The sequence below is a fragment of the Lagopus leucura genome, unplaced genomic scaffold (genome assembly GCF_019238085.1).
Source record: "Lagopus leucura isolate 7727_CA_CO unplaced genomic scaffold, USGS_WTPT01 Super-Scaffold_1, whole genome shotgun sequence".
NCBI classification, from domain to species: domain Eukaryota; kingdom Metazoa; phylum Chordata; class Aves; order Galliformes; family Phasianidae; genus Lagopus; species Lagopus leucura.
The window spans coordinates 26,919,998-26,943,543 of record NW_024962250.1 but is presented as its reverse complement, the minus strand read 5'-3'; the positions used below and the strand labels follow the sequence as shown (position 1 = coordinate 26,943,543).

At 42.8% G+C, this 23,546-nt stretch overlaps 1 protein-coding gene across 1 annotated transcript; it reads right to left on the bottom strand.

Annotated features, from left to right (window-relative positions):
• Positions 1-14,624: 14,624 nt before the first annotated feature.
• On the bottom strand, positions 14,625-23,279 carry CALM1 (calmodulin 1). The gene is made up of 6 exons (XM_042892519.1): positions 23,072-23,279; positions 20,545-20,575; positions 19,558-19,701; positions 17,499-17,605; positions 15,977-16,112; positions 14,625-15,755 (listed from the first exon to the last, which is right to left on the bottom strand). The coding sequence occupies exons 1-6, from the start codon at positions 23,072-23,074 to the stop codon at positions 15,727-15,729; spliced, it is 450 nt and encodes a 149-aa protein (XP_042748453.1). The 5' UTR covers positions 23,075-23,279; the 3' UTR covers positions 14,625-15,726.
• Positions 23,280-23,546: the final 267 nt, after the last annotated feature.

The window sequence follows — 23,546 nt, the reverse complement described above, 5'->3', positions numbered from 1 at the left end:
TCTAAGTTTCAAATTTAAGGAAGTTGTATGTGAAGGAAACAAAATTACATCTGATCACTTTCATGGGAACCAGCAAATCCTGTGTGTCAAACCCTAGGTGACTGAGGAACGGAGGGAAAAGACGCGCAACCTCTCAATCCCACCCCCAGCCTAGACAGGTCTCAGCTCTTTGCAAAGAGCTCCATGGGGTCTGATCAGCAGTCAGTAGGCTCCGTTTGTCTTCAGACACTGTATTTCATTTACAGTAGGCCAATTTGTCGGCCATTTCTAAATTGCATGGCTTGCAGTAGCCATGAAAGAAAGTAAAGGAGTAGATCATGAACGTGTGAGGAGAGGAAGAAAAAACATAAAAGTACAGCAAGGAAAACATACTATTTTCTTTTCAAGAATGAACAAACATCACTCTAATTGGAGGAATTATTCTGTAGTTTATTCCAAATAAATAAACTGTCCAACTATTATATCCAATGTGTCATATTTGTTCTAACAGACTTTAAATGTGTACTGAGACTGCACAATTTAAAGTGCTTCCATTCCAGAGGACTAAAGGTTCTTAAAGCCCACATCCAAAAATATAGTTCCACTAAATCACTACTCCAATATGATTATAAAAATATTGTCTCCAATTAATGTATAACTTTGTCACAAGCAATAATAAGGGACAACAACTGGCCAGCACAGAAGAACAAGCATTTTTGGGGAAGCATAGAGAAGCAGCCAAGTCCTAATTTATGCTCTGTAATGGCTCGGACCAGGAGCTGACTGACGCTCTGCCTCTCACTGACTTCACTAGAAATCTCTGAGCATCTCCTAGGCTCACTGAGCATCTGGTGACACCAATCAGCACAGTTCCAAGTACTCACTGATCACAACACCTGTTAAGATAAATTATGGTCAAGGGGATACAGTATTTGTAAGAGTTGGTCTAAACGCTGACAAAACCATTATTATTTCACCAGCTCAAAAACACTGCACTCAGTGAACTCATCTATGTGACTATCACCAGTTGTGATATCAACTGTCAACATGACGATCAAGCCATGTACACAGGTTTTTCAGTATTTTCATATCCTAAAATACATACATACATTAAAGCTCCCTGTCTTGTTGCCTACAAATGCTGCTGGTGAATAGGAATTTGGTAAACTACATACAGAGCTTTGTGAATTAGCTGATCTTTCTTTGATGTTATGACCCCATTTCCTGTACCCAATTCTCAAGACTTGGAAACTGTTGTTTCAAAGTAGAAAGTGGCCGAAAAGAGGGTAATTCCATTAGTACAGTTGCTAATGTAAGGCAAAATGACAACACTAATAAAGACTTTCAACAAAAGTCATAGATGAGCAATGAAGATGCTGGTCTTTTCAAGTGCCACATGGTTCAGCAGAGAACTCACAACCGTTTAATGTTAACGAAAAGAGAAGGAAATTTTGCCCTCAATTACAGTCAATGGGATCGCTTGTAAAAGTCAGCTATAACTCAAAGTGACATTCTTGTAATAGTAAATATTCATTGAAATTCTGCGTCAGTACATGTATTGTTCTGATGGATCATTTTATTCTGTGTGTACAATCCCCTTTTTTCAGCACAGCACTTCAGATTACATAATCACACTGAGAAAACATACACTACTTTGAAATGCTTCACTGTTGAAATTGTTAAAGCTTGAGATGCAGCAGCATTGCCATCTTAGCAACTTTACTCTGAGGGGCAAACTGCTGAGAGAGTGATACCTCCTCTATTCACCAAGGTAAACCATGACTACCTAAGCAAAAGGCCAGATCTCTATAAAATCCTTGTAGTTCCTGTCCTCTCTTCAACTGTGTTACTGTTAACTTAGAATACTTGGCCTCCTGGACAGTCTGCAAGGTAGGAGTTAAACTGCAGATATTATATTATTTGACTGCATATGAAACCTAACAGAGAGAAATACAAAATGCAGTGTCAGACAATGAGGCTATTAGAAACTTCCCTTTAGCATATCCTGGCATTTGCTGACTTGAACAGCTTGCATTTCATTTCTTTGTTTGTTTTCATTTCAAAGGAGAAAAAACAACCTTGTGGGTGAAAAAAGGTGATAGTCAAACTTCCACAAAATATTATCCTTGGGGAGCAACCAAATCAAATATATTTGCTTCAAAGCTGTTGTTTCTGTTTTTATTTTATTTTATTTTCTAAGTTAGGAATGCATGAGAAAAAGAGATCATAATGGAAACTGTTTCTAATTTTTGACCATAACAGGTACTGGCAAGATCTCGCTGTGATTTATGTGCATACATCCTTTATTTCTTTCTCACGTATTTTTGACTGAGTATATAACTATATAGAACGTCTGGGTGAATAACAGAATTTGTGTACCCCTCAACACTGAAATCTTCTAATTACCTGGAAACAGATATAGCTTGGAAGTGGTAACATGAGATTTCCTTACCCCACATATCCACGGCCCAGAGCTCATCCCTATGCATGAAGCCTTCGGTGTTCATCTTCCAATTAGTTCTCAGCTTGTCCTTCAAGACATCATTCTACAAGGCTGACAACAAAGATAATGTTCACGAGGGCCCACATGCCCTCCAAGAAGTCAACAGTCTCTATCAAATTTGTTGCAGTAAAAAATTAAATGTTTGGTGTGTTTTAATGACTTACCTGTCACTATGGTTTCAGACCAGGTTTGTGCCTAATCAAAAAGAGGCTAAAGAGATCTTACTGCGCTCTCCTTACTTCCCAAGACGTCCCCTCTTTGAGCATTAGTTCATAAGCTCACTGACTTGAGTACATACTTAAGAAATTTTGGTAGTAATCTAAAAGAAGATAAAAAGAAGGCATGCAGAAGCTGAGTTAATCATTTGGACATATGACAGTAATTTGGTACTGCTCATATGGAAGCAAGCAGTCCAGTAATAACACTGCTGTAAAGCACTCAGAGGTTTTTAACTGGATAAAAACCAGTGAATCTTCAAAAGTTATCCAGAATCCAGCAACTTTGATTGAAAGCTCCTCTTCTATTTAGTTTGCTGTGGGCATAACGAGCAGCATCTGTAATTGATCAAGAATAATAAAAATCTACAGCACAATGCAAATTTAAAATAATGAAGAAGAATTTTAGTTAGGAGCTGTACAGGTCAGAGAAACAGACTGGACAGGGAGAAGCCATCCATTTTGATGTAAGACTCCTGAAAAACACTGTAATAGACAATCCTGGCTGCACCATTATGAACACAGCAGATAGGCTTGGGATTGTGAGATTTAGGCAACCACATCATCTATTCCTTTCCATAAGGACTGAGCAAAGTTAGCCAACACTTAACCCATGGTTACTTACAGAAAAGTGGCTCCACAGCTACAGTCCTCTAATACCAGAAAAACTTTAATTTCTAATGTACTTTTATTCTGGGCCCCTTCCTACCCATTGGTTTTACTAGCATTGTCTTTGGCTTAACTTCTTCCCCAGTATTTTTTCCAGATGATATTTGTAGAGTGTAGTCTTATATCTAAGTGTCTTATAAGTATTTAAGATGTTCATACTGATCCAGAAAGGCAAAAAAGGGAACAATATACACATCATGCTGTAAAGAGTTGCAGGGCAGGAGGTTTGAAGGTGTGAAATTTCTATCTATATCTGAATATCAAACATGCCACGTTGGGAGGTATTTCCTTTTGTAAAAAGAGATACACCCCTTACAGAGCTTAAATTTCAAATTGCCAAAGCACTGAGGTTTAAGTAGCTGGGATTTAAGTACTGAATACTGATTGCTGGGTATGGCCCACATCCGTTCATGAGATGGATGAACATATACATGGGTATGTGTTGTATGCAAGGCAGTAGTGGGAGGGGCTGCTAAGCAGGGACCAACTCTCTCCAGCCTGCAAATCTCCCATCACATTTCCCTAGGCCATGAAAACAAGCCCCAGGTGCTGTACTGGAGTCAGCTCCCAGCCTGACAGCTGCTCTGCCCTCGTAGGCATGGGAATGTTTGGCTGGGCAGAAAGGAACCAGCCCTGTGGCCACTTCCTTGTGCAAGGCAGCAAAAACAGCAAAATGGGAGCTCACACAGGACTCTTTGCTTCTGTAGTCATACCAACAGTATCAACAAATCCCTTTTCCCTACCTTTCCCTACCTTCAGTATGGCTGTGGCTGAAGGCAGGCTTAGAGGATGCAATCCCCAGCAGCTGAAGTATGGTGTGGGCCTCTCCAAGCCAGTTTAAGCTGGGTCCACCAAGCACCAGCGCTGGCTGGGACAGCAGAGCATGCAGCACAGGCTGCCAAACCTGCCAGAGAAGGCAGCGACTGCCCACGTGCCTCAACCCGAGGCCTCACAGCCAAGTGGGGACGTGAACACCATTATATTCCCACTAAGGCCTCTGGGTTGGTAGTGAGGATGCATGGCAGTCAGCACTGTGAAACAAGGACACACTGGGCCTCAGCCTCTGCAGACGCAGGTGCTGGAGCCTCAACACGGTGTGCCCTCAGCCTGCTGCGAGTGAGGACATCTATTAACCCCCCTGTCAGCAGGGTCTGGGAATGGAGATCAGCAGCCATGGCCACTTCCATCGGATGAAGTATAAACAAGATTCCTCTGTAGGCTGCCAAATGGGCTTTTGCCAGCAATAATTCCCTCAACTTCTTGCGGGTCGCATCTGAATCAACAAACTAATGTTGAATGACTCTGTACGTGCTCCTTTTTCTAGACCATTTGCTAAACTACTTAAAAGGAGGAAAGTGTTTGCATTTTCCTTTGCTCCAAGTGATGTTTACTTCCAGGTACAAGCTGGGAAGCTGTGTGAGGGTGGAGAGAAACTGTCCCCTGTCCCCTGTACCACAAAAGATCACTTGACAGTCATGGCCTTGCCTGCAGTCAGACTCAGAGCACTGATTTCTCCCACAATGCAGGTGCCTTTCTGCATCCCAGAGTGAAGCAGTTGAATCTCTGAATATGGCGATGGTCTGGTGGAAGTGACCGCATGGCCCTGAGCTATTCACTTTTCAGACAAGTAGAAATAGACATTGCACCGAGCAATGCTTGTGTATCTTTCCAAGTGGCAACTCTGTCAGTTATTCATAGCTTTTTTTTCCCCAATATCCACATTAAACAGGTCCCTACTGAGCGCTACCTGAAGCTTCCTCTCTGCATCAGCTCTTTCCACTCTAAACCCATGCAAGGTGTCTGGAAGATTAACACATGTATTGGCAGTTAATGTTTCTGTGGCAAGGCCACTGCAATTTATGTTTCTGTGGCAGGGCCACTGCAATTGCAGTGGGTTGCATCCACAGGGCCATTAGTACGCGTCATCTGTTTTAGATCTTCCCTCAAACACTTCTTCCCTGGCTTGCCTCTCTTGTCTGCAGGGATTCATTCTCCCTGGGCTGGCTCCACAGAAATCTCTCATCATCCCTAGCAGAGCTCTTCCATGTGAGTGCTTTGCCAAACACACTCATCTTTTATTCCTCCCTGAGTCCATCAGTCCAGCTTTCCTATTTTTGCCTGTATCAGCAACATCTTTTTCCTTTTAAACCTTTTTTTTTTTTTTTTTTTTTTGAGAGAGAGAGAGAGAGTACAGTGAAAAATTAAATGAAACCACTAAACCTCATTTCATAAAAGTTGGTCTGACCTACATCTCCAGAATCAAAGAAATTCTGAGATAATGCTGATTCTGCCCTGTTTGGCTAATCCTGTCTAATTCCAGAGCTCATGAGTATGCAGGAACAGAAGATGATTGTAGGGTGATGCTTTGGCTGGTTCTCAGTGAAAAAAAACAATATGGATTTTTTTTGTATTTGGAAACATAAAATGGGATAAAATTTGCTGTAAGATGACAAATCTGCAAAATAGGTCAAATCCCAGACTAAAATATTTAGCAACAACATATTTACCCAAAACAAAGTGTATTCAAGTCATTAGAAAATTTGTATATTTTTCTCGGACAACTTGCAGGCATGTCCGAGAACATAGAAAACTTCGCTGGAAAATACAAAGCTGCCAGTAGTCTTTAGGGTGAGCAGAGGTCTTCAGCAGGTGAGCAGGAGTTTAGGGGTCTGTGGGACACCAAATCTTTTTGTGTTTCTAGTTCTAGCAAAAAACCTTTCCAATACAATAGAGTATAACTGAAGAGATGAAATACATTCCAAAACTAATAGTCAACAGTATGCAGTGAAGCAATAACCCTAAAAAAAGACACCATTTTATCAGTGATTCAGCCAATATGTTGTGTATTTAATGTTTGCCCCACTTATTCTTGTCTTCACTGATAAAATTAATTTAGTCTGGAATTTGGTCTAGACTGTCCTATAAGTCTGTAAATCACTAAAAGTACCCAAATTGCCACACAAGTTGATTCTATAATCTTTGGGGAATATCCTAGGAACTAAAGCTACATGTGAGCTCAGGATAGTTGTGAGACAAATAATACACAATCTGCAAACTGTTGGTTCAGTACTTCATCCTTAGAGTAATAACATGATTTGATTGGCAGTTTGTTGTCATTTACACATGAAGAATGCTAATCAGGAATAAGAATCTGAATTCTTCCCTTCTTTGTTGAAACCAGAAGCACCAAAGCACATTCCATTATTTCATGGTAAACAATGTAATCTACCTAGCTGTACATATTATTAGACTTCAGTTTTTCATTTATACATATTCACTAAAGGCAATAGCTTTGATATGAAGGAGTTTTTTTGCCACATCGATGAAGGAATGTTATTTTTCCCCAGATGGTAACTATCTTCTATATTGAAGCAGATCTAATGTGCCTAAGTACAGAGTACTAGAATGACATTATTAGAACTATTGCTTCATAAAACTTCAAACTACCATAATAATTTAATATCAGTGCAATCAGACTTTATGTGATTTTCCTGCAGGCCTACTTCTATAGCTGACAGCTTTCTAACTTGTACTTTTTGCATGGCTGTACTCCTGCAGTAGTTTGGTATATAGTATCTGATCTCCTCATCTAGAGATTAAGTTCAGACCATGGCTCTTTGCAGAAGAGGAAAGTTGTGGCTCTGAGAAGGAGAGATGGAGGCTGTGTGGCTGGTAGAAGGAAACACTTGGAGGCAGAAAGAGGAGAAAATAGGTGGGAAAAGAGGGTCTGGAGGAATCTCAGTGTTTGGGAACAACCTATCACTGATCTAGCTTTTCACGCTGATCCCAATTGCTGTCTCCTGCATAATGTTATGGCCCCACTTTCAAAACTTGATGCATTGACCTCCCTTGGGACAGCCTATGTGCAAAGATGGTCCTTACAAATCTACCACACTTTAGGCTCAAAATGGCTGGATGTCAGCGGCGGGTGAAGTGACTTCTTAAATTCACATGTAGCCTGATTCTGCTCAGGAAAAATGGACAGCTAATCTTTTGGTTATATGAAGATGTGTGTGTATATGAGAGAAAATAGTGCACTTCATTTCCAAAAGCAGAAATTGCAAGAAAGGCTGCATGTCAGCTGTGGTGAGAAAACACAGCGCACCCTTAGAGCCCTGCTCAGTGCACACACTAACAGCCTCACTACCCCAGACCACCCCCAGCCTGAATCTCAGGGACACGACTGTGTCTCGTGCAGTCACAGCTCTTTGCTGCTTTGTGCGCCCTGCACTGGGCCCGGAGGCAGAGGCCTGGTGGTGGCTCAGGGTGCGTCACTTGGATGCTTTGCAATGCAGCTTCCTGTGCTAGGAGCACAGTTCTGCTTTCACACTGCTGTAATTGTGTAGTAAATTACAGGACCAAAACAGAAGAGAAAGGACAAACTTAAGCCTCTGAAACTGCCAGAACTGAGTTTCTTGAACATTTTTCTTTGCCTACTTTCCTTTCAATCTCTTTATGACGTGGTTTTAGCATGAAATCCTATTTATTTCAGCTCCTTTCTCTTTTCTGGCAAAAGAGGAGCTTTTCAAGCATGAATCGTGCTGGTGCCATGGCAGAAATGCCATGCAGTTGGTCTCTCTCTTTGTGCTTTCTGGTCTGTATGGGGGGCACTTCCTCTTCAAAAATGCCAACTGCCTCGTCCAGAGGCTTTGATGGGTTCTCAGACATGAAAGAAGCATGCTGGTGCTGATGGAATCTCTGTGTACCATGAACAGCTCATGATTATAACTGGAAAATCTAAGGGTCTCAAACTCTCTGATAATGTTGCCTTGGACTTCAGTGACTTACGGCAGTTCTTCTCTGAGGGAGGAGGGTAAAACATGTTTTACTTCACTGTGTGAAAAAAAGGGGGTGGTCTATGTCATAAAAAACAAAGCAGTATTTGCGGACACCTCAGTGCCATAGGAAAAATGAAGAAACTAGTAATTCTGACTTGAAAATGAGAGCTGTGTAGTAACTTGAGTATGGAATATTGCATTCAAAATGAAAGCTGAAATGAACTGTTTAGCAAACAATGCAAAAAGTCCATTGGGCAGCATAATATGTGCCTCTATGAGTCAAGACCATGTCATTATCTTTTGCAATTACATTTGCAACAGTCCAAATTGGCACTTCACAGTTGACCTTAGTTGGTATTTTCTAAGTTTTGAGTGCTTAGTTTTGCCTTCTCGGGACTATTATTTTGTCACAATATTTTCTGTGTACAAATGTGTAAAATAGAAAAGAATAATATATAAAAGAAGTTGCAGACCATCCTCTATAAGTTAATTGGATAGAAAATAACTAAAAAATGCATTTTTCACAATTTAAGTATGCTTATGGCCACCGTGCTGTAGAACATGGTATCTTCCTGGCCAGCCTGATCAGGTGGGTGGCAGCCCTGTCCATTGTCCAATTCTTGTTCGAATTGGATGATCTCTAAGGTCCCTTCCAACACAAACCATTACATGATTCTTTGATTCAGTGGCAGTGAAAAGGCAGTTTACTTGTTGTCTGAATGTACTGATTGAATTAATTTGTCTGCAGTTCAACTGTGTAGGGAGGACAGTACCATGCTTTCCACAATGACCAGAGAGCTGCAGCACCTCCCCTGTGAAGACAGGCTGAGAGAGCCGGGCTTGTTCAGCTTGGAGAAGAGATGGCTGTGGGGTGACCTCATTGCTGCCTCCCAGAACCTAAAGGGGACTAAAAAGAGGAGGGGAGTCAACTTTTCACAGGGGTAGATAATGGCAGGACAAGGGGAAATGGTTTTAAGTTGAAGGAGGGAAGATTTACGTTGGATATCAGGGGGAAGTTCTTTACTATGAGAGTGATGAGGTGTTGGAACAGGCTGCTGGAGAAGTTGTGGATGCCCCGTCCCTGGAGGTGTTCAAGGCCAGGTTGGATAGGGCCCTGGGCAGCCTGGTCTAGTAATAGATATGGAGGTTGGCAGCCCTGCCTGAGGCAGAGGGGTTGGAATTGGATGATCTTTGAGGTCCCTTCCAATCCAAGTCATTCTATGATTCTGTGATTCTATGCTCACCGTGGGTCTGATTGTCAGGACATTCGGCATCTGTGTGTAGGAATTTTTATTCTGAATATCTAAGGTAACAAATGGGCCATTTGAAAATATCCATTAAATTTTATGTCAAAATCCTTGAGAAACTAATTTTGATGATGTTGCACACAGATTCCTATGGAGCTAAATATTCTGTCATAAAATATTAAGAGATTCAGTAAAAAACTTTCTGAAGGCCTTGTTACGTTTTATGTCCTACCAGGACATTTCAAATACATTTTAATGTATTTGAAAAGACAGTGAAGAACACTTGCACATCTGGCAAGTTCTGAATTACAGTTAACTTTCCTATGTTGCATATTTCTAGGTATATATAGACCTAGTGTGTAGTGGTCTAGGTTTTGGTTTTTTTTCTGGTGGATTTTTGTTTGTTTGTTTTTGAGAGACAGTAGTGGTGTTAAGGAAAGCGCATAGCACCACCGCCAGAAAAACTTATTGCCCAGAATGCTTGCTATCGAATATTTATAAATCTGTGGGCAACAAATACTCCATGAGACAAGAAACCAAAGCAGACCTATGTTCAGGTATGCTCCTCATTCCCTCACACCCTATCCCTTTCTTTCACCATATTCATTTTCAGAATAATTACTGTACTGATCATAGAATCCTACAGTCCGGTCATTAAGGTTGGAAAAGATCTCTAACATCATCAAGTTCAACCATCAGCCCGTAACGATGACGCCCACTAACCCCATCTCTCAGCATCATATCTACGTGTTTCTTAAGTTACCAGAAAGAGTGATATCACTCTGCATTTCCCCATCCTTTTCTGCTTGTTCTAGTTTCTACTGTACTCAAGCCTGCTTTTCCCAAATAACCTCCCTCTGTATGTCTCATATCTTTTCTCCACTGTACTTTGGTTAAACAAGCAGTTAGCAAAAAATAATCTGAATCCAAAACTACAGCTAGTCCACTGACAGTAATTCGGAACTATCAATTCCACTGCAGTCTAGCAAAATGTGGGGAATGATAAATTTAATCTTTTTGACTTGCTCAGTTGATTCAATTGGTTCCCATTCAAATACTGTGCTCATTTTAAGTGCTGAGACTGATACAGCAGCTTTTGTTCAAAAACAATTTTTTCCAAGCATTTCCTATTTAGAGATGTAGAAATAAACTATTCAGAATGATTCATTTTTAGGTGATTATCCCAGTTCTTATATTGCATTTGAACTACTAGCTATCTTGAGAAATGTTGCTGCCAGGAAAAGGTTGTGTTATGAATACTTTTTTCCAGTCTTTCTGCACATTTTCCAGGGCAAAGGGAACTGACATGAAAGTGACTTTTCTGAGATCTGAACAAGATTTCCCTGTCAATTAAGTGTGAAAGACCAGAGCAAGAAGTTAGTGCATATGAGGCTGCAGTATTCATTGCCAGAGGCAGCCAGATTTGTCCCATACCTGTGAGACCTGTGATGCTCCACAAAATAACCAGTAACCTTTTTGTTAGAGCCTTTGGTGGAGATGCTAGGAGAATTGTTTCTAAGTGCTTTTCTTGTAACGCTGATGATGTTGCTCAGCTTCTCCAACTACACAGGAATCTTGGAGAAATGTAACCCACTGCTGCAGCAGGCTCCTTTCTTGAATCAAATGGTTGTGGTTGTTTTTTTTTTTCCCTGTGGAACTGAATAGTTTCATGTCAGGAAGGTACATTCTTGCTTCTGAAATGTGTTCTCGCCTCTACAGAGCAAATAAGTACTCAGGAAAGCAAGAAGAGGCTTCTGGCTGGTGCCACAGGGAGGGGAGCATTGCTCTGCAAAGTTCATGGCTGCTGTTACCAGCAGGGAGGATACCAAAGTAGGCACTCATTTCTTAGTAGATACCAGCTGTGCTTCATCATCTGGGGGACTGTAAGTGATTCAGCTTCTATGTAATTGACAGCTCTGTCATTTATGCATATTTGGCCACTTCATCTAGAACTGAATTTATTAATATCAAGCTTAAAACTAATTATAAACTGTTACTGAATCTCCTGTATCTGTACTGTATCTTCTGAATGCCTCCCTGAGATACTTGCTGAATAGGGGTTCTTAGAAAACATCTAGCATTGATCTTCTAAGTACTCGGGGTCTTCATACAAATTTGCTATGGCAAATAATATTAGGATTCTTCAGAATTCCAAATCCATATGCAACTCATTATTTACTTAATTACTTCAAAATCCTGCATTTGGATTTAAAAGCAAACAAACAGCAAAAAATCCACAAGTTTTAGTATTTTGGAATTGCAACCTTCTGTGAAAATCCTGCAAATAAAATTATACGCATTTGCCTTACAGATTGTAAGGGTTCATCAGTTCTACTTAGTAGATTCAGGTTTGCTTTCCTAAACATCAGTCAGGGAAACATAGCACTGGCCCTCATCCCCTATCTTCACTTGACTGCTAGGTGTCAATAGCCAGATATATATCCCGTGGTCTCACTACAGTACCTTCGGTCAGATTTCACTTAAATCACTGAATTTAAAATAAATAACCCAAACCCTAATGGGATTTTAGTAAGGTAGGTGTTCCAGTTAGTTTTCACAGTAGGAAAATGCATTCTGTTCAACTTCATTATTCTTAAACACCAAGACTTTTAGTTTAACGTGGTGTCACCTGGGAGGAAGGATCTGCACTGTTATCACACACCGCACTACAGGGACCAAGACACGGCCTCTGTCCCCTCCCACCAAGCTGTGCAGGGCACAGAGATGCCAGCTGCAGCACCATGCACACAACCCATGGATCAGACCTGCACCCACAGGCAATTAATTAATCAGTAAGATGTAGGCTAACATCTGGATCAATTCTCAACAGCATCAGTGTTACCGAAGCCGCAGAAGCGGGATGAACTGTTGCAGTGAGTTTTCTATCAGACTGGTAGCCCCCTCCTCCCCCTTCATCCCACCCCGTCCCAGCACACAAAGCAAATGCCCCCTACTTGGAGACATTTTAGGACATGCGTGCCTGAATGATTAATAAAATAAGCATGATAATGAATAATCTATGTTAAGCATTTTCTTACCCTTTATTTTTCATTATGATCAGAAGAGGAATATGATTAACAGCAGTTTAAACTTTAGCAGTACAATTTCAGTATTAAATATAAAACTACACTGCAAGTTGATGTATTTTAAAAATGGTTATGTATACTCTAGCCTTAAATTTATGTATCAAATACAACTCAATTGTTTCTTGCCTTGACAATTAACACATCTAACAAGTTTCAACAAGCCAGACATCCATCTTTTCCATTAAAAAAAAATAAGCAAGCACACCAACTCTTATTCATAACAAGGGGGTGTAAAGATTCAACACTTTCCTGAGTGTTGTGCAAAGAAAAACATGTTTTGAGAAAGGCAGTTAAATAAGTGTAATGACAAATCTGAAGCTAAGCTGGAGGACCTTTTGATTAACTTCATATTTCATATATTATTTGCATCAGTTGAGAGCAACATGAGTTACAGAACTTCCATGAAAACAAGCCACTTACAAGCAGGTGGTTAAGCTTGATCAGTTTATTAAAAGGATTATGTGACACGGTTGCCTGCAATAGCAGGGGACTGGATCTGATGACCCAGGAAGTTCTTTCCAGTCCCATGTTTCTAAGCCATGCACCAAGTGTATCCAGCCCACACTTTCACATTTGGAAAAAGCCAAAGCCACACGCACACACACACGAAAAAAAGTCCTTGATGACACTTCTCTAGATATTCACTATGCAGAAAGGAACAGAGCTAAAGTCCTGTACAGAGGATACATTTACTCGAGGTTGATGTGGTACTGAAGTCAGTTAATTAGATACCTCCAGGCAGATTCAGTTACAGGGCATACCAACACTGCACGCTGCCAGACAATTTCTAATCAAGCCAAGAACCTCTTGCAGGAATGAGGTCTCTGCTAGCAAGCACAGAGCACACTGAATAAGCTAAAAGCAGCTGTTCTTAAATGAACTACCCTACCAACCATGAGTGAATGACAGATAGATGGTAAGAAGTATTTACCTACTAGACAAGATCTCTCTGCACACTCAGGCAGAAGTAATTAGCTCAGAGCAGCAACCATTGCTCCTACCTTGCCTGCCTCTCAAGTCCATTCTCTATAAAAGCCAGTCTGCACAATCAGCACAGCCCTTCTCAAGCACTACCTAAAGTAGCAGTTTGCAGCTGCCATGCAAGGCTTTACTTCCCAAATGGTAGTCAGGCAATTTCATCACAGCAGCTGGTTTGTTATGACGGCACACGCAGCCATAGCAATAGCCTTTACAACTGGAGATCTACACTATTGCCTAGATTCAACCCATCTAACTTTCAGGCACTTGGTTAAGTTATCTGGGTACTTGGTCGCCCAGAACCACCCCCTAACAACTATCCCCCAAAAAAACCAAGAACCGCTGAAGGCAGACAGTCTTAATTGCCTCCTGGAGGTGTCTCTTTACCCCATTTCCAACCAACTTCTTAACACAGGCACCTCAGTTAGACAGGACTACTGGAGACTCACATCTCTCTCTCATGAGATAGTATCAGCACTCTCCAAAACCAAAGGCAATTAAGCAATTTAGGTTTGCAACTCCAGTTACATTTGGAAACAAACTTAATCAAGTAATGAAGCTGTAGTCCCTCCCTCCCAAGCATGAACAGCCTACCACATGGAGGCTCTGCTACTTTAAAAAAAAAAAAAACCTTCTTTCAAACAAAGAAGAGTGGGCACAGCTGCTTTGCCACTCATTCATGGGGAAGCTGAAGGATCATAGAACACTTACTCAAAGACCTGGAATGACTAAGCATTGCTAGTGCATGCAAAGCAGAAGTAACAAGACTTTTAAAATTAACCCTAGTCCTCTTCTCCACCCTGTAAAATTCATGCAAGTGTTTGAGAAGATAGTCAAGACATAATAGCCCCCGTTTCCAAAAAGGCTTATTTCTTTTAAGCATATTGTAAGAGAAACATTCATTTCTTTTCTTTCTGTGGGTAGAGAAACGCTTTTTTGGCATGTTTGATAATCACAGATCTCTATGAAGCCCATGCTGTTCTAGTGCTCCAACTGGCTTCTATAACCTGTCAAAAAAAAACATAGCAACCTATCTATATTTCCTCCAGTATTGACATGCATGCTGAGAGCTCTCCACTTTAGTGAAATGAGGTGTTACTTCTGTGCTGATAGTTGACGAGTCAGCATTACACGACTTTAAGACCAACTAAATTAACATTGTCGTAATATGAAAGGCAAGCACAAGTTCATTTATTTATAGCAAAGGTCTTGGGTTACAGGAGGTCAGTTCTTGCCATCTTGAAGAGATAGGGGATAACTTATTGCATACATGTGCATTATAATTTAGCAGCAAGTCATTCATAGAAACGCTTCCCTCCTACTGCTTTTTTTGGTTTGTTATCTCAATTATATATATATTTTAGCTTTACAAAGCATTTAACACCACCTTTAAGTTAATGGTCTTTTATTGGAAAAAAAAGACTAGCATTTACAACTTGGAATGGACATAAACTGTAATATCTTGAACAGCAATGTTGATAGTTGTGCTGAAGTCCACAGGCTACTCCGCCAGCTCCAAGTCATGGTACAGAAGGTTTTAAAAATATGAGAGTCCAAAGATGCTCCCTTGGTGAAGGTTTCTTTTAAAAATTTTGTGAACGGTAACAGCCCGACACCCGTTTCACTATAGTGCAATGCAGACAATGTTAAACCAATATTTTTTATCACAGACATGCCATCCATGGTTAAGATCATCATATTTTTGGAGCACACTGCTACGTACAGGAGAACCATTCAACCTTTTGGGCATTTTCTCTAAGTTTCATATCCTTCAACCATTTTTGCTGTATACCATCCTGAGGTATAAACCAATTTTAAAGTAAACCAGCTATGACAATTTATACTACAAATTGATCTAGAATCCACTGTTGAACAAAAGAGTGGATCTTTAAGGTTTTTTTTTTTCCTTTTAATACAAATGTCTGACTGTGCTCAATTGTCAAGCTGCATGCATGAAAAACTGGCCAGCCCAAACAGTGTAATAGTCATTAGCAAATGGAACTTTCGAGTTCACTAAGTGCTTCCTTTTTTTTTTTTTAATTTATTTATTTTTCAAGGTAGTACAATTAATTATATTGTAAAACTGATGTTTAACTTGATCTTTTGGGGACAGGACCACCAACCATTACATGCAGTTTGTGGACAGAAGGTATTTTGACATTCAGTTTTGCTATACAGAAACAGAATGAATAAATGAACTTTTTTTGCAAGAGGTAAGTAAAAGATTCAATTTGATTCTTCTAGAGGAAAAAAGGTGTAAAGGAGGTCTCTTCACTTTGCAGTCATCATCTGTACGAATTCTGAAAAGATAAAAGGTCACCGATTTATTGTCTCTAAAGTACTTTCAACTGTTACATAAATTTTAACTTTAGCAATAAAAAACTTCACTGCATCTGATTTTTATCCACAAAAGCGGATGCCTGAATCAACCAGTTGCCTTCAAATACTAGGAAATACATCCTACCCAGCATACATTCACTAAATCCAACCAGTGGTTGACGTCAATGTAAGTATCCATTACCTTCATAGTTGACTTGCCCATCCCCATCAATGTCTGCTTCTCTGATCATTTCATCTACTTCTTCATCTGTTAGCTTTTCTCCTAAGTTTGTCATAACATGACGTAGCTCTGCTGCGCTGATATAGCCATTGCCATCCTGTGGGGGAAGTTTCACAAGATTATCATCAACAACCCCGATAATGATTATTAACACTGGAACTATGCTTAGGTTCCTAGAGACTGCTTTTAAACCAGCCTTACAGCACATGAAACACATCCAGTATACTTTATAACCCTCCAGTATGTACCAGTCCCATCACCTTATGAAACTTACATCCCACTAAATCCTTACCTAATTATAGTACTTAAAAGAATAAATTGCAATAGTTAACAACATGCTGGATTTTTTTTTTAAACTGTGGTAATGCTTCTAAAGATCTTTCAAAAAAAAAAAGTTTACTTCATCTCTGCTGCCTAAGCAGAAAAAAAGATCAATTCCCCTGCCAGCAACAATAAAAATCAGCTTTCTATTTTGTGTAGCACTGCTTCTATGAAGAGAACTCATGCAGCTAGGTTAGGCTACTTGTTTTAAGATTTAGAACAAATCACACTTTCAAAAAAAGCATTTTAATTCTACTCATAAGCAGCTGTGAAAAGCACAATGGCAAAAAGAGAAATATGATTTTAAGTCAGCATTCCTATTAGTAACATCCAACCCTAGAGCATATATCCAGACATCTCTGGAATTGGGAAAATCTCCCCCTTCCACCTACATGAAAAATGCACTAGCTTACAGCATGGCCTTTGTGTCATACCTGCCATCACCTAAATCTAGTCTGCAAAAATAAAATCAGAGGGGAGGTGAGTGGTAACTAAAGAATTCAACATTTCCATGTGCTTTCCAGCAGAGAATCAGACTTGCACTTTTTCCATAAAAAGCAGAGAAACCTTTGGCATGAGCTTATCAGCTGCATCAGCCACTGCACAATAATTCTCTTGTAACAACTGAGGGAAACCCCTCCTCTAACAATAGCTTGTCAGAATTTTTGCCATGTACAGCCAGGTATCCTTAACGAAGGTAGGACTTGAGCTTGAGTTCCACTGAAAGCAACTTTCAAGACCATACCTTGAATGCAGAAAATGCAATACTTCATGTCCCTGTAAATACTAATGACATCTTGCTTCAGAAGCTTTCATGAGGTATCAAAATCTCACATACCTACGCAAACATCTCCCCAGTTCCCCAAAGTCAGTGAATACAGAAATTAAAAGACATCCTTTCACACCCCAGGCATCACACCCTCATCTCTGCTCCTAAGGGAAGGCCAGTGAGTTTTCTTCCAAGAAGAACCTTAAGTTCAGCTCTGCTGTGTAGGTACAATCTCCTCGCTCTGCAACAAGGCAGAGATTGCTGCTGTCAATTCCCCTTCTTATACCATAGGACTTCTATACTAAAGAACTTCTTTGCTTCCAGGTGAGAAAGCACTGAGGAAAAGATGGGCATCATTCCTGCTTCTGAAGATACTCGAAGATTTAGGGTTACCTTGTCAAAAACTCGGAATGCCTCACGGATTTCTTCCTCGCTGTCTGTGTCCTTCATTTTTCTGGCCATCATGGTTAAAAATTCAGGAAAGTCAATAGTGCCGTTACCTTAATAAAAAGAAATTCCCCAAAATTAAAACTTCCACACTTTTATGCAAGAAAACCTGGCATTTAATTTAGCCAGGCACAAGAATGAGAACAATAGGTTCTTCACATTATTCTTCTATAAGAACCTCGTGTTTTCATAAATTGTTACCACTGCCTTTATCCTTTTACAATATGCAACAGTCACTTCCACCTCAGTGTTTCAGTACAAGTTCTACAGCTGCCCTCTCCAGGACAAGCCACACCTTTTTCCACCACCCAAGCAAAATGTCTCTCTAATGTTCCAAGGTTTACAATTTGTAGACTCACCTACTTAATGTCCTTCTCCATAACTCATCATTTAGTTTATTCAGCCTCTTCCCAAATGCTGTGTAATGTTCTAGAAAAGCAATACAAATCCACAACATCTAAACTCTGAAGTTCCTTGTTTAAAACCAACTTCCTTAACCCATGCTGTGCACCAAAGTAATGCACAATTTTAAGTGGCAAAAGGCATCTGCAAACTTATGAGAAAAGCTGCCATTATTTGATATTTCTCATAAGCTCAACAAGTATTCTGATACAAGCGTCACAGCAAAAACTGAAAGTCTGGTATTTAAATTCCTCAAAGTAAGGATTCAAATTTGAGACTTCTCAAAGCCAAGAGAAACAGTTAATAAAGATCCTCCAAAGAGCACAAGCCAGGTTAGCATAGTCACAATTCAATCCTACAATACAACCCAAAATTCAACAGCTGAAGGAAAACATTAAGTAGCTCACTACATAGCTAAGATCTACCCATTTACTGAAGGAAACAAACTCATCCAGTAAATACAACAAAGCAGGTAACAGAAGTTTCAGAAAGCTTTCATTGTTTAGGGATTCCAGACTGAAACGTGGAGCTATTTATAACAGCAAGCTTCATTTACCAACTGGAATACAAGTCTCTCACAAAGCTTTAAAAAAAAAAAACTCTCAATGAACCGTAGACTATTAGCAAAGCATCTTGCCGTAAAACAAGTTTAAACATACGGGCAGAGCGTACTTATCTGAAATCCACAATCTCTTTTCAATTTTAATCAACCAGTGCAACACTGCAGAATGGTACCTGAATAAGCCACTATACACATCTACATATCACTGCAAATCCTGAGTATCGGGAAGTTTCAGTATCTGCAAAGACAGCTGGCAATTACAGTCCCCCGCCATTTTCTAAAAGCAACCTTAACATAAGTCTAACAATCAAGTAATTCATGCTCTAGCCTATGCACTTTCTACTCTTCAAGTTATTGCAGCAAGCATCAATCAGCCAACATGAGATCAAAGCCTTGGCACCAGTGAGCATTGGAAGGCATCTCTCCTTTTTTCTAACTGCCAGTCTGCTTGAAGTCTCAGAAACAAAATCTTATTCTCTCTTCTGGCACCCACGTGAAGTGGTTCTGATCAAGACTCACTTAAGGTTTTCCTACTTCTGCAAGTGATAGCCTCCAGCCCCACCCCCAGTAGTGACCCAATATACTGCTTTAAACTATGCAGTCTCTCCCTGTTGCATTTTCAACTCTTGTGAGTCCAGCACTATACCATTCTAATTACATCTTTGGCCTTAAGACAGAACTAGACATTAGCACAGAACAACATGAGCCAATGAAACACGTCCAGAAAAGCTACGTGGAAGCACAGGTTAAATGCAGGTCAGGATAAGTTGGGCAGCAACAGGAAGCCTGCAACCCATAAAATATTAAAGACTAACGGCATAACTTTGTCTCTGCCTATCCTCATTCAGATTCTCACTTAAGACTGCTAGCATCTTCGCTGTGCTAAGAACAAAGAATAACCAGACACCTCTCAGTTTACTTTAGCCAGTATTTTGAAATTTGGCTTCAAAAGAACAGTGTCACAGCAACTTCTTTATACAGTCTGAGCATGGAAGACATATTTAGAACACTCAGCATGAGAACCATCTTTCTAACACTTACCATCAGCATCTACCTCGTTGATCATATCCTGCAATTCTGCTTCTGTTGGATTTTGACCCAGCGACCTCATGACAGTTCCCAGTTCTTTTGTTGTGATAGTACCATCACCATCTTTGTCAAATAGGGAAAAGGCTTCTTTGAATTCTAGAGGCAGAAACAGTCCCACTGATTAATAACAGTGCCAGCATAAGGTAAAACTGCATATAAAAATGCATTCCAGTAATAATGCTTGGTAATATTTTAAGAAACAAGCTTGTCCATGGATTAACACAATTAGTATTTTCAAGTATTAAGAAAAAACAGTTACAATACCAACTATAGCTTGCACAGCCACACGACCTAGGCTTGTATGTACTAGCATCACATCACAATGCTGATGTATTTCAACATCTTGTTGCTTGAACCACTGTTGTATCACAAACATTTGTGCAGGATAAGTGAAAAGAACGCTGTAATTTCCTATTTTACCATCAAATGGCTTATGGGAATAAGAAGAATGTGAAAATAATAATAAGATGAGTACAATAACACTAAAGAAACAGAGTAAGAATTGGTGATCTCAGGTGGGTGTGACTGGTCTTCAGAAGGCCCAATACTGCCTCTTCTCCCAATTAGTCTGCACTAGACACATCCTTAGAAATTAAGAAATCAGCTCAAGGCTTATTTGTTGCCATTTGACTTCAAGTTTATAGTCACATGAAAAAGACAGCTAGTTCTGCCTTGACTTCAAGCATGCAATCAAGATTCTAGTAATTACTTGTTTGTAAAAAACATAGGTAGGCCTGGCTCAAATCATCTCTGGTCCAATGAAGCAGTACACTAGGACAGAATTGCCAGTAATCTTCCAGAACTTTTCAGAACAGAGTGCTTTTATTTTTAAGAAGTGCTAGCACAGATTTGAAACCACAGAAAGACAACTTGTCCACTGTATTTGAGATTTTTTTCATTCACAAGGAATTAGCCAAGAATATTTATCAAGGTACTTACCAGCAATCTGCTCTTCAGTCAGCTGGTCAGCCTACATGAAGAATAGAACACTTTAGAATAACACTTCTAGCAACATCCAGCCCCAAGACATTTCCTTTCAATTTCACAGCAGCAACTTATAATTATTAAGGTCATTTTCAACCCCTGGAATTCCCCTGCTGCTAGAAGATCCCACTCACCTACACAACACAGCCATTTCCAAAGACACGAAAGCCACTTTTCCTCCGAGCTGCCCATTAAGACTAAGATATACCATCCTTCAACTCAGAGAGCCCGATTTGGTCAAGTGAAGGACACCAGGCAGGCTCCTTGTAATTGGTCAGACAGGCATGAAATCCTTAATGACACGTGTTTAGAGTTTCACATCACATCAGATGTCATCTCCAGAAGCACAGTGCCCTGATCAAGCACAGGGGGCATTTGCACGCTGGTGGGCTAATGACAAGTGTGCCACCTAGTGATCCTCCACAGGTCCATCCTCACAGCACAGCCCCAGTGTGAGCCTGCAGCATGCTTTATGAATAGGGCTGTGCTGCAACAGGAGGAACTGTTGCTCAGTACCACAAATTTTCACCAGCCAACAGAAACAAAGTGCCAGTTCAAGCACTGTGTTACTCCTTCACACGGCCAACCACCATAAGATGTCTCCCACCATCACAAAGGCCATTTCGTGCACCCCTTTAGGCAGCAGGATGGAAAGCACCTGCCTGTGACCTTCTGCTCAGGAGGAGACTAGCACTGCACCCAGGGACTCAGCAGGCAGGAGCACACCTGCAGCCCCTAACTGTGCCAACCACATCCTTCCAGAAGACTACATCACGATGAGCAGGGCATCACCCACACCTCCAGCCTTTGCACTAAGAGAGCTAACCAGCTCTTTTAGAGGAACGATAGCAAGAAACTCTTCTCATTGACAAGACAGCAAACCCAAAGCAGGATTTTACACACCTTTACAGAGGTACTGGTGAACACAAGGCATCAGCTCCTCTAAAACCTATTTTTTGAGGAGCTTGTACAAACCCCAACAAATGACTGTATAGGTCTAAGAAAGACATCTTGTAACCCTTTTGTCTTGAAACCCCATTACTTTCAGGTACAGCAGCAGAGAGCAATTGGGAACTCCCTGGCTGTACTATCTGTTAAAGCACAGGGGAATATCACAGGGCTGAAAGCCCGATGTATGCATTAACAAACAGGCTGCATCTCTGCGCTTAGGCAGCGAACTTCATCACTTTTTAAAAAATATTTTAATGCCTGTACCAGGTGACTAACCAATGCCACGTACTGGGTGGTTAAAACCTGCAAAAACGCTCGCAGTTAAAAACCAATTATCTTGTGGAACCAAACAGCTGCAGAAAACACACCCAAAACGCACTTCGGCTTCCCACTCTTTCTGCAACTTTCCAGCAAATGAGATGTTACAGCTCGCGGACATTTACGTAACGGCCACACACCCCGCAGGCCGGGAGGCAGAGCCCCGCCTCGGCACGATCTGCGGCCCGCGGCACCGCTCCGCGTCCCGTTCTGCAGGGCTCCTTCCTGCGGCCGCACTCAGGGGCGGAGACGGCGGCTCCCGGGCACGCCGCGCCTCGGCCGGAGCAGTACCCGGCCCCCCCCCGCCCCCCCTCCCGCGTCCGAGTGATGTCAGCGCCGCCCGGCAGGAAAGCGAGATGGAGAGACAGCGCCGAGCTACACCCAGATGGCCGCGGAGCGATTAGAGCTCAGCCGCAGCCCGAGCTCCCACAGAAACCGGAGCCGCGGGGAAAAATAAACCCGAGCGCTTCCCCGGCTCTTCGTCTTTCGGAGAGGCCACGCGGCACCGAGGCGACGCGTTTCCACGGCGGGGCCGGCGCAACAGGCGGCGGCCGCGCTGCTGCACTGCGGCCCCGCTCTGTTCCGCGCGGCCGTCCCTCCCCCTGCTGCCAGCCCCTGGGCCGGGGAGCTCTGCCACCCCCTCCCGCCGAGCCCCCGCGCGGGGCCGGGGACGCGAGCGAGGCGCGCTACCCACCCCCCAACCCCCGCCCCTCCGTAGCCGGGGGTGCGCGGAGGCTGGGGAGGAAGAGGAGGAGACATGATGTAATGCGGGCGGCGATGCTGCGTTTTTTGGGGATGGGGGGGTGCGAGGGCGCAATAGCCGCAGCGCGGAGCCCTCCCCCGGCCGCCTCCCCCCCCCTCCCTGCGCAGTGCAGCTGTGCCGGGCTCCCGCCGCAGCCCCACGGAGCCGCGCCCGGCCCTTCCGGAGGGCAGCGCGGGGAGGGCGAGGTGGGAGGGAGGGAAAGAAGGCGGGCGGCGCCGCAGGGCCGCGCTGAGGGCCGGGGTCCCGCTCGGCAGGGCCCAGAGAAAGGGGAAGGGAGGAGGAAGAGGAGGAAAAGGCCCGGGAGCCGCGCAGCGCGGAGGGGGGGAACGCTGCCGGGCGGGAAGGGCCGCGGCCTCCCGCCACCCCCGCGCCACGGGGTTCCGCCGTTAACCGCCGTTACACCGCCGCTCCCCGCGCACTGCCCCCTGAACCCGCGGCTGTACTACGTACCATGGCGCGGCGGCGGGCCCGACGGCGGCTGCACGAACTGCGCGACCACGAGCGGCGGCAGCTGCTACCTCCTCCCTGACGCGGTGCGAGAAGTGCTGGGGGTGTGAGCCTGCGCCGCGCCGCTATATATGGAGCGCTGTATCCCTCCGCCGGAGCGGGGCCTTTTTCTCTCCTCCCCGGCGCGGTATGGGTAAGGGTGACTGCGGCGAGCAGCCCTGCCCCCTTCGCCGCCCGGCCCCGCCCCCCCCCCCCCGGCGGCTCGCTCCCACCCCCCGCAGCGCTGCGGAGCCGAGGCTCGGCGGTGCCCCTGTCCCCTCTCTCCTCGCCCTGAGGTAAGACCCGGGCAGGGCCGCCACACGTTACGGCGCTGAGCGGCCCCGAGATGGAGATGTCCTCCGGAGGGGCTGCGGGAGCACAGGTGCCCTGCCGTAATCACAGCGCATTTGTCAGCGCCGGCACCCGGAGCACGGCGACA